Raw genomic sequence first — 11286 nt, 5'->3', positions numbered from 1 at the left:
CTCCAAATTCAGCATTTGTCAACAACACACAAGAAGAGAAAATGTGCATTTTTTGTGTGTACACAATAAAAGTGAGGGACTAGAACTTGGTCAGAGTCAGTCCTGGCTGGCAATGGTGCCGAGGACAAGCCAGAGCATTTCATTGGTAAACTCTCCTCATTTTCAACACCTGGCCTTCAGGTAAGTTGAAAGGGGTGTGTTGTCCAGCAGAGACGGGAAGTAGGGCTACTTTCACAACAATTCAGATTTTTTGGTTTTGTTAAATCCGATATTTTTAGTAGAAGCAAAACAGTTTTTCGAATTTTTGTGTAAAGGTCCCCCCTTACGACATTTTAGCCAAAGAAAGTTTTTGAAAAATATACATTTTCTGCCATCTTCGGGTGTTGCTGAGACTCCTGATGAGGTTTGGAGACATCTCCTACAACTACACACCAGTACTGTGCTGCTGAAGCAAGACACTTTTTCAAATAAACCTCCCCCCTTACATCAGATGAAGACTAAAAAAGAAAGATTATCAACATGAAGGCAATGTGAGCTGCATGTTGAGGCAAGAAAACACAACTTCCACCTTTGCTGCCGTCAAAGTCCACTTTTTCTTCACACAACTTTTGTGTGCAGGAGATGAACAACTTTTACCAGATATAGTTCTGAGATGTGTGCTTGAACAGCGTGTCTGTGGGCCACAAGTCACAGACAGGTGTGTCCCACTTCCAAAACCTTTTCTTTTCACCTAACTTCCTACAACCTTTTCTTTTCACCTAACTTCCTACAACCTTTTCTTTTCACCTAACTTCCTACAACCTTTTCTTTTCACCTGTTTTTCTGCCCGGTTGTCAACTATTTGTTTTTTAACCATCTATTTTGGCGAATAATCATGTCGGATGGACGCACTCTGAGCCCGGCAGCGTTCACATCATCTACCGTTTATTTGCACATCCCAAAGAAGACACAAAGGCCGATGGGATATCAAATAATTGGGACTGGCACAGTCCATGCGGACCTGGACAAGTGTGAAGATGGACTTGGACAAGTGTGAACGCGGACCTGGACAAGTGTGAACGCGGACCTGGACAAGTGTGAACGCGGACCTGGACAAGTGTGAAGACGGACTTGGACAAGTGTGAAGACGGACCTGGACAAGTGTGAACGTGGACCTGGACAAGTGTGAACGCGGACCTGGACAAGTGTGAACACGGACCTGGACAAGTGTGAACGCGAACCTGGACAAGTGTGAACGCGGACCTGGACAAGTGTGAAGACGGACCTGGACAAGTGTGAAGACGGACTTGGACAAGTGTGAAGACGGACCTGGACAAGTGTGAACGTGGACCTGGACAAGTGTGAACGCGGACCTGGACAAGTGTGAACGCGGACCCGGACAAGTGTGAACGCGGACCTGGACAAGTGTGAAGACGGACTTGGACAAGTGTAAACGCGGACCTGGACAAGTGTGAACGTGGACCTGGACAAGTGTGAAGACGGACCTGGACAAGTGTGAACGCGGACGCGGACAAGTGTAAACGCGGACCTGGACAAGTGTGAACGTGGACCTGGACAAGTGTGAAGACGGACCTGGACAAGGGTGAACGCGGACGCGGACGCGGACAAGTGTAAACGCGGACCTGGACAAGTGTGAACGCGGACCTGGACAAGTGTGAACGTGGACCTGGACAAGTGTGAAGACGGACCTGGACAAGTGTGAACGCGGACGCGGACAAGTGTAAACGCGGACCTGGACAAGTGTGAACGTGGACCTGGACAAGTGTGAAGACGGACCTGGACAAGGGTGAACGCGGACGCGGACGCGGACAAGTGTAAACGCGGACCTGGACAAGTGTGAACGCGGACGCTGACTTGGACAAGTGTAAACGCGGACCTGGACAAGTGTGAACGTGGACCTGGACAAGTGTGAAGACAGACCTGGACAAGTGTGAACGCGGACTTGGACAAGTGTGAACGCGGACTTGGACAAGTGTGAACACGGACTTGGACAAGTGTGAAGGCGGACCTGGACAAGTGTGATACAGGCGGCATACGTCCAAAAGAAGGGTATGTGAGCTGCAGTGTGAAGGAGTCTAGGACTGCACGCTGGAACCATCAGGCAATACGGAACTCTCATTTCAGGAAATAAAATAACAGACTATTGCACTTTCCTTTCAGCGGTCTACACTTTCTTGGCTTTCATTTAAAAAACAAAAGATTAAAGACCTTTCACAGATCTACTAAGTTGTATGTTCTGCATTCCCGCACCCCCGATTGTGGACATTACCCTAGACCCTAGAACCCAGGTGGGGGTGAAGGCGTGCTGTCAGACATCTAAGAGGGCTCTGCTTGGAGTTCACTCCTAGGTTGAAATATGGCTTCAGTGAAAAAAAGGCGTCTTTCTTTTTGGGCTAAATGTCAGTGTCGAACGCTGAGACAAAAAGCGAAGGCGGTCTGTTGTTGAACTGAGACAAAGGCTTCCTGTCTCCACTGTTTATCTAACTCATCCTTCAGTTTCTCTCCGTTCCAGGTATTTGTTCTGCCGCCCTGCACCCAGCCACCTCAACGCCTCTCCCCCTTTGCACTCTCTGCAGTTCTTCTGATAGTTCCCCTTGAATTAGGTCTTTGGAATCTCGACGTATAATTCACGCTCATAGTCCCTAACTCTGATCCAGACCAAAGATGTCCAAGAGTGCGTGAGGCCACAGCTGAACAATAGTCAGCAGAGGTCAGTATGACCATTGGAGCACGCAAAGCACACCTTGTCTTCTGGATTACTGGATTTACCGTCCTAGAACTTGACTTTTGATGGCCACATTTTACAGGCTTCTTTAGTTTAAGACCATGTTCTGCAATAAGAAAGAATCTGGGACAACTTCCCCAACATCAATTCAGTGGTTCTGGTGTGGTTTGCGTTCTGCGGTTTATGGTCCAAGACTACACCTACACCTACACCCGTCACTCAAGCAGTCTTGGTCTGCTAGTTTGGTCCGGTGCTTTACACTTGACTAAAGGAAGCGTAGTAGCAAAGAGTCAGTTTTAGCAGGTTGACAAGTGTGAAGGCACCATTGGTGTCGCAAGTAAAACTATCCTCTACTGGAAGTCCTTTGGTGGATGCTTCGTGTCTAGACAGTCAATGTGGCCTAGGACTGTTTTCCAGGTTACATGATCTCCTTCCGCTGTGGACCTGAAAGAGAAGCATTTAAAAAGGTGTTCTGAACTCCGGCTTCATTGCCTTGGACTTGGTCAGACTTCCAGTTCGAGACGACCGTTGGTTGCCACATTCCAAAGACTGCAAGGCCGGAGATTGACCTTTAGCCTTTAGAGAGCGTGCGCGCAGCGTTCAGACACAGCCGTACTCGTACCACACGGTCTGGGGGTCGTTGTTGGGATCCGGGGAGGCCGGTGTGCTTGTCGGCCGTTGGACTTGGACTGTGCTACATCCTGGCCTCTCAGCGTCTGGACTCTGGAAAGAGTCACTCGGGTGGTCGTCCTGCGCCGAGGCCTCGCCCAGCTGGGAGGCGGATACGGCCCTCACGGGGGTTACCATGGCAACCTCGCCGCGATGGTGGCATGTGGAGGGGGGGGCCCTATGCGTCACAGGGGTCCGCCCTCTGTCGCCTTCCCTCTCGGTCTGCAGGGTGAGGGAGGACGAGTGGTGGACGGGCGAGGCCAGGATGCTGCCTGACCCGGCCAAGCGGGCGGACAGTGGCCTCTCTCGCCCCCTAGCCCCGCCCTGCCGTCGAATCACCAGATCCGGCTGCTTAGGGGTTCCTCCCTCTTGGAAGGTGTCCGGCCCATTGGAGCGCAGCAGATCAGCAGAGGCGAGGCTGAAGGTCCTGCTCAGAGACTGCTGGCCTCTGGGTGTCACGGGCCCACTGGAGCCTGGGGATTGACCCACAGGCTGGCGGGGGGACGGCTTGACACTCTGGCCTGGTCTCTGGGTGGAGGTGTGCACGGTGGGTGTGACGTAGCTGGTGGGGGTGACATGGTCGCTGCCGGTGGGATCTGGACTTCTGGTGAAGTAATCCTTCATCAGGTCCTCCTTGCTTCCCAGTGACACCTAACGGAGGACAGAAGAACCAATACTTCTGCTTACTGCAACACCACAGGTGACCTCTGGGCCACAAAATCTTTGAGGTAATGTTAAATATCTCTTTTTTAAGTCATTGGTTTTTTCTCGCACAATTTCAAGCTTTCCAAGCAAAACGTACCTGCGGGACACAAATAGTCTAAAGGCCAGACTTTGGACAGACTTAGCCTTGTCTTGGTGTAACTCTTATCTTACTGCCAGGATGCAGTCTGTCTCCCACAACAATGTGACCTGGGACTATGTCAAGGTAACATGTGGAGTTCCCCCGGGGCCAGTTCTTGGCCCAGCACTCTTCAGTGTACCTACATGCTGCCACTAGGTGACATCATACCTCTTACCCTTCACTCTTATGATGATGACATCATACCTCTTAGCCTTCACTCTTATGATGATGACATCATACCTCTTAGCCTTCACTCTTATGATGATGACATCATACCTCTTAGCCTTCACTCTTATGATGACATCATACCTCTTAGCCTTCACTCTTATGATGATGACATCATACCTCTTAGCCTTCACTCTTATGATGATGACATCATACCTCTTAGCCTTCACTCTTATGATGATGACATCATACCTCTTAGCCTTCACTCTTATGATGATGACATCATACCTCTTAGCTTTCACTCTTATGATGATGACATCATACTTCTTAGCCTTCACTCTTATGATGACATCATACTTCTTAGCCTTCACTCTTATGATGATGACATCATAGCTCTTAGCCTTCACTCTTATGATGATGACATCATACCTCTTAGCCTTCACTCTTATGATGATGACATCATACCTCTTAGCCTTCACTCTTATGATGATGACATCATACCTCTTAGCCTTCACTCTTATGATGATGACATCATACCTCTTAGCCTTCACTCTTATGATGATGACATCATACCTCTTAGCCTTCACTCTTATGATGATGACATCATACCTCTTAGCTTTCACTCTTATGATGATGACATCATACTTCTTAGCCTTCACTCTTATGATGACATCATACTTCTTAGCCTTCACTCTTATGATGATGACATCATAGCTCTTAGCCTTCACTCTTATGATGATGACATCACACCTCTTAGCCTATGATGATGACATCATACCTCTTAGCCTTCACTCTTATGATGATGACATCATACCTGTTAGCTTTCACTCTTATGATGATGACATCATACCTCTTAGCTTTCACTCTTATGATGATGACATCATACCTCTTAGCCTTCACTCTTATGATGATGACATCATACCTCTTAGCCTTCACTCTTATGATGATGACATCATACCTCTTAGCCTTCACTCTTATGATGATGACATCATACCTCTTAGCCTTCACTCTTATGATGATGACATCATACCTGTTAGCTTTCACTCTTAGGATGATGACATCATACCTCTTAGCCTTCACTCTTAGGATGATGACATCATACCTCTTAGCCTTCACTCTTATGATGATGACATCATACCTCTTAGCTTTCACTCTTATGATGATGACATCATACCTCTTAGCTTTCAGTCTTATGATGATGACATCATACCTCTTAGCTTTCACTCTTATGATGACATCATACCTCTTAGCCTTCACTCTTATGATGATGACATCATACCTCTTAACCTTCACTCTTATGATGATGACATCATACCTCTTAACCTTCACTCTTATGATGATGACATCATACCTCTTAGCCTTCACTCTTATGATGATGACATCATACCTTTTAGCCATCACTCTTATGATGATGACATCATACCTGTTAGCTTTCCCTCTTAGGATGATGACATCATACCTCTTAGCCTTCACTCTTATGATGATGACATCATACCTGTTAGCTTTCAGTCTTATGATGATAACATCATACCTGTTAGCTTTCACTCTTAGGATGATGACATCATAGCTGTTAGCTTTCACTCTTATGATGATGACATCATACCTGTTAGCCTTCACTCTTATGATGATGACATCAGACCTGTTAGCCTTCACTCTTATGATGAAGACATCATACCTCTTAGCCTTCACTCTTAGGATGATGACATCATACCTCTTAGCCTTCACTCTTAGGATGATGACATCATACCTCTTAGCCTTCACTCTTAGGATGATGACATCATACCTCTTAGCCATCACTCTTATGATGATGACATCATACCTGTTAGCTTTCACTCTTATGATGATGACATCTTACCTCTTAGCCTTCACTCTTATGATGATGACATCATACCTCTTAGCCTTCACTCTTATGATGATGACATCATACCTGTTAGCCTTCACTCTTATGATGAAGACATCATACCTCTTAGCCTTCACTCTTATGATGATGACATCATACCTGTTAGCTTTCACTCTTAGGATGATGACATCATACCTCTTAGCCTTCACTCTTATGATGATGACATCATACCTCTTAGCCTTCACTCTTATGATGATGACATCATACCTCTTAGCCTTCACTCTTATGATGATGACATCATACCTGTTAGCTTTCACTCTTAGGATGATGACATCATACCTCTTAGCCTTCACTCTTATGATGATGACATCATACCTCTTAGCCTTCACTCTTATGATGAAGACATCATACCTCTTAGCCTTCACTCTTATGATGATGACATCATACCTCTTAGCCTTCACTCTTATGATGATGACATCATACCTGTTAGCTTTCACTCTTAGGATGATGACATCATACCTCTTAGCCATCACTCTTATGATGATGACATCATACCTGTTAGCTTTCACTCTTATGATGATAACATCATACATGTTAGCCTTCACTCTTATGATGAAGACATCATACCTCTTAGCCTTCACTCTTAGGATGATGACATCATAGCTCTTAGCCTTCACTCTTATGATGATGACATCATACCTCTTAGCTTTCAGTCTTATGATGATGACATCATACCTCTTAGCTTTCACTCTTATGATGACATCATACCTCTTAGCCTTCACTCTTATGATGATGACATCATACCTCTTAGCCTTCACTCTTATGATGACATCATACCTCTTAGCCTTCACTCTTATGATGATGACATCATACCTCTTAGCTTTCACTCGTATGATGATGACATCATACCTTTTAGCCATCACTCTTATGATGATGACATCATACCTCTTAGCTTTCCCTCTTAGGATGATGACATCATACCTCTTAGCCTTCACTCTTAGGATGATGACATCATACCTCTTAGCCTTCACTCTTATGATGATGACATCATACCTCTTAGCTTTCACTCTTATGATGATGACATCATACCTGTTAGCTTTCCCTGTTAGGATGATGACATCATACCTCTTAGCCTTCACCCTTATGATGATGACATCATACCTCTTAGCCTTCACTCTTATGATGATGACATCATACCTGTTAGCTTTCCCTGTTAGGATGATGACATCATACCTCTTAGCCTTCACTCTTATGATGATGACATCATACCTCTTAGCCTTCACTCTTATAATGATGACATCATACCTCTTAGCCTTCACTCTTATGATGATGACATCATACCTCTTAGCTTTCCCTTTTAGGATGATGACATCATACCTGTTAGCTTTCCCTGTTAGGATGATGACATCATACCTGTTAGCTTTCACTGTTAGGATGATGACATCATACCTGTTAGCTTTCACTGTTAGGATGATGACATCATACTTCTCAGCTTTCCCTGTTAGGATGATGACATCATACCTGTTAGCTTTCACTGTTAGGATGATGACATCATACCTGTTAGCTTTCACTGTTAGGATGATGACATCATACTTCTTAGCTTTCCCTGTTAGGATGATGACATCATACCTGTTAGCTTTCACTGTTAGGATGATGCTGTTATGGGGGGGAGGGGAGGGGGGTCCCCACATATTGTCATCCCATTAGGTTGAGTCTTTCCCTTGCCCTGATGTTGGATCTGAGTGGAGGATGATTGATAGAGCAAGTATTTCCTCTCCTCACGATATCGAGCAGTGGGAATGCTTCATTGGTCATCATGTGCCACACCAAAGTGTCCACTCAGCACATTAGTGAAGTCAAAGACAATTGTAACAAACATGATTCTCACCACTTGTGGCGACGTCACGCTGCTCTCTTGCAGAAACTCCTCCAAGGTCACCATCTCACTCCCGGGAGACGAGGGTCGCGCTCTGTTCCTGTTCCTGCGCTGTGGCTGAGCCTGCTGGGGGCTGTGGTCATATGGCAGCGTCGCACTCCGGGACAAAGTCTGCTGAGACTGGCTCAGACCCAGGACATCGTCGCTGGACAGACTACCTGACCAGTGCTGACAGTCTGAGGCATCTAAAAAAGAAGAGAGTTGCCAGTCACACTGAGGCACGAGTACAACAGGAAGACACTTCTAAGTGGCCGCGGGAAGAACTGTAAGGGGGAGCACAAAAAAGAAGAGAGTTGCCAGTCACACTGAGGCACGAGTACAACAGGAAGACACTTCTACGTGGCCGCGGGAAGAACTGTAAGGGGGAGCACAAAAAAGAAGAGAGTTGCCAGTCACACTGAGGCACGAGTACAACAGGAAGACACTTCTAGGTGGCCGCGGGAAGAACTGCAAGGGGGAGCACAAAAAAGAAGAGAGTTGCCAGTCAGACTGAGGCACGAGTACAACAGGAAGACACTTCTACGTGGCCGCGGGAAGAACTGTAAGGGGGAGCACAAAAAAGAAGAGAGTTGCCAGTCACACTGAGGCACGAGTACAACAGGAAGACACTTCTAAGTGGCCGCGGGAAGAACTGTAAGGGGGAGCACAAAAAAGAAGAGGGTTGCCAGTCACACTGAGGCACGAGTACAACAGGAAGACACCTCTAAGTGGCCGCGGGAAGAACTGTAAGGGGGAGCACAAAAAAGAAGAGAGTTGCCAGTCACACTGAGGCACGAGTACAACAGGAAGACACTTCTAAGTGGCCGCGGGAAGAACTGTAAGGGGGAGCACAAAAAAGAAGAGAGTTGCCAGTCACACTGAGGCACGAGTACAACAGGAAGACACTTCTAAGTGGCCGCGGGAAGAACTGTAAGGGGGAGCACAAAAAAGAAGAGAGTTGCCAGTCACACTGAGGCACGAGTACAACAGGAAGACACTTCTAAGTGGCCGCGGGAAGAACTGTAAGGGGGAGCACAAAAAAGAAGAGAGTTGCCAGTCACACTGAGGCACGAGTGCAACAGGAAGACACTTCTACGTGGCCGCGGGAAGAACTGTAAGGGGGAGCACAAAAAAGAAGAGAGTTGCCAGTCACATTGAGGCACGAGTACAACAGGAAGACACTTCTGAGTGGCCGCGGGAAGAACTATAAGGGGGAGCACAAAAAAGAAGAGAGTTGCCAGTCACACTGAGGCACGAATACAACAGGAAGACACTTCTAAGTGGCCACAGGAAGAACTGTAAGGGGGAGCACAAAAAAGAAGAGAGTTGCCAGTCAGACTGAGGCACAAGTACAACAGGAAGACACTTCTACGTGGCCGCGGGAAGAACTGTAAGGGGGAGCACAAAAAAGAAGAGAGTTGCCAGTCACACTGAGGCACGAGTACAACAGGAAGACACTTCTAAGTGGCCGCGGGAAGAACCGTAAGGGGGAGCACAAAAAAGAAGAGAGTTGCCAGTCACACTGAGGCACGAGTACAACAGGAAGACACTTCTAAGTGGCCGCGGGAAGAACTGTAAGGGGGAGCACAAAAAAGAAGAGAGTTGCCAGTCAGACTGAGGCACGAGTACAACAGGAAGACACTTCTAAGTGGCCACAGGAAGAACTGTAAGGGGGAGCACAAAAAAGAATAGAGTTGCCAGTCAGACTGAGGCACGAGTACAACAGGAAGACACTTCTACGTGGCCGCGGGAAGAACTGTAAGGGGGAGCACAAAAAAGAAGAGAGTTGCCAGTCACACTGAGGCACGAGTACAACAGGAAGACACTTCTAAGTGGCCGCGGGAAGAACCGTAAGGGGGAGCAAAAAAAGAAGAGAGTTGCCAGTCACACTGAGGCACGAGTACAACAGGAAGACACTTCTAAGTGGCCGCGGGAAGAACTGTAAGGGGGAGCACAAAAAAGAAGAGAGTTGCCAGTCACACTGAGGCACGAGTACAACAGGAAGACAGTTCTACGTGGCCGCGGGAAGAACTGTAAGGGGGAGCACAAAAAAGAAGAGAGTTGCCAGTCACACTGAGGCACGAGTACAACAGGAAGACACTTCTAAGTGGCCGCGGGAAGAACTGTAAGGGGGAGCACAAAAAAGAAGAGGGTTGCCAGTCACACTGAGGCACGAGTACAACAGGAAGACACCTCTAAGTGGCCGCGGGAAGAACTGTAAGGGGGAGCACAAAAAAGAAGAGAGTTGCCAGTCACACTGAGGCACGAGTACAACAGGAAGACACTTCTAAGTGGCCGCGGGAAGAACTGTAAGGGGGAGCACAAAAAAGAAGAGAGTTGCCAGTCACACTGAGGCACGAGTACAACAGGAAGACACCTCTAAGTGGCCGCGGGAAGAACTGTAAGGGGGAGCACAAAAAAGAAGAGAGTTGCCAGTCACACTGAGGCACGAGTACAACAGGAAGACACTTCTAAGTGGCCGCGGGAAGAACTGTAAGGGGGAGCACAAAAAAGAAGAGAGTTGCCAGTCACACTGAGGCACGAGTGCAACAGGAAGACACTTCTACGTGGCCGCGGGAAGAACTGTAAGGGGGAGCACAAAAAAGAAGAGAGTTGCCAGTCACATTGAGGCACGAGTACAACAGGAAGACACTTCTGAGTGGCCGCGGGAAGAACTATAAGGGGGAGCACAAAAAAGAAGAGAGTTGCCAGTCACACTGAGGCACGAATACAACAGGAAGACACTTCTAAGTGGCCACAGGAAGAACTGTAAGGGGGAGCACAAAAAAGAAGAGAGTTGCCAGTCAGACTGAGGCACAAGTACAACAGGAAGACACTTCTACGTGGCCGTGGGAAGAACTGTAAGGGGGAGCACAAAAAAGAAGAGAGTTGCCAGTCACACTGAGGCACGAGTACAACAGGAAGACACTTCTAAGTGGCCGCGGGAAGAACCGTAAGGGGGAGCACAAAAAAGAAGAGAGTTGCCAGTCACACTGAGGCACGAGTACAACAGGAAGACACTTCTAAGTGGCCACAGGAAGAACTGTAAGGGGGAGCACAAAAAAGAATAGAGTTGCCAGTCAGACTGAGGCACGAGTACAACAGGAAGACACTTCTACGTGGCCGCG

General features: G+C 47.3%; 2 protein-coding genes across 2 annotated transcripts in view; both read right to left on the bottom strand.

Annotated features, from left to right (window-relative positions):
* LOC133542215 (protein Daple-like) overlaps positions 1-11286 on the bottom strand; it is a 301998-nt gene that overhangs the window by 183466 nt on the left and 107246 nt on the right. The gene's annotated exons all lie outside the window — the stretch shown is intronic.
* Positions 1-11286, bottom strand: part of LOC133541986 (protein Daple-like) — a 30126-nt gene that overhangs the window by 3246 nt on the left and 15594 nt on the right. The window contains exons 4-5 of the mRNA XM_061885740.1: positions 8132-8364; positions 1-4045 (exon numbers count right to left, since the gene is read on the bottom strand). The exon at positions 1-4045 is cut by the window's left edge and continues 3246 nt beyond it. Of these exons, the coding sequence (XP_061741724.1) occupies positions 3326-4045; positions 8132-8364 (953 nt within the window). The 3' untranslated portion in view covers positions 1-3325. The remainder of the gene's footprint in view (positions 4046-8131; positions 8365-11286) is intronic.

This window comes from Nerophis ophidion, linkage group LG24 (genome assembly GCF_033978795.1).
Source record: "Nerophis ophidion isolate RoL-2023_Sa linkage group LG24, RoL_Noph_v1.0, whole genome shotgun sequence".
In the NCBI taxonomy this organism is placed as follows: Eukaryota; Metazoa; Chordata; class Actinopteri; order Syngnathiformes; family Syngnathidae; genus Nerophis; species Nerophis ophidion.
Note: the sequence above shows the minus strand (reverse complement) of the source record. Positions and strands in the feature narration are given on the sequence as shown.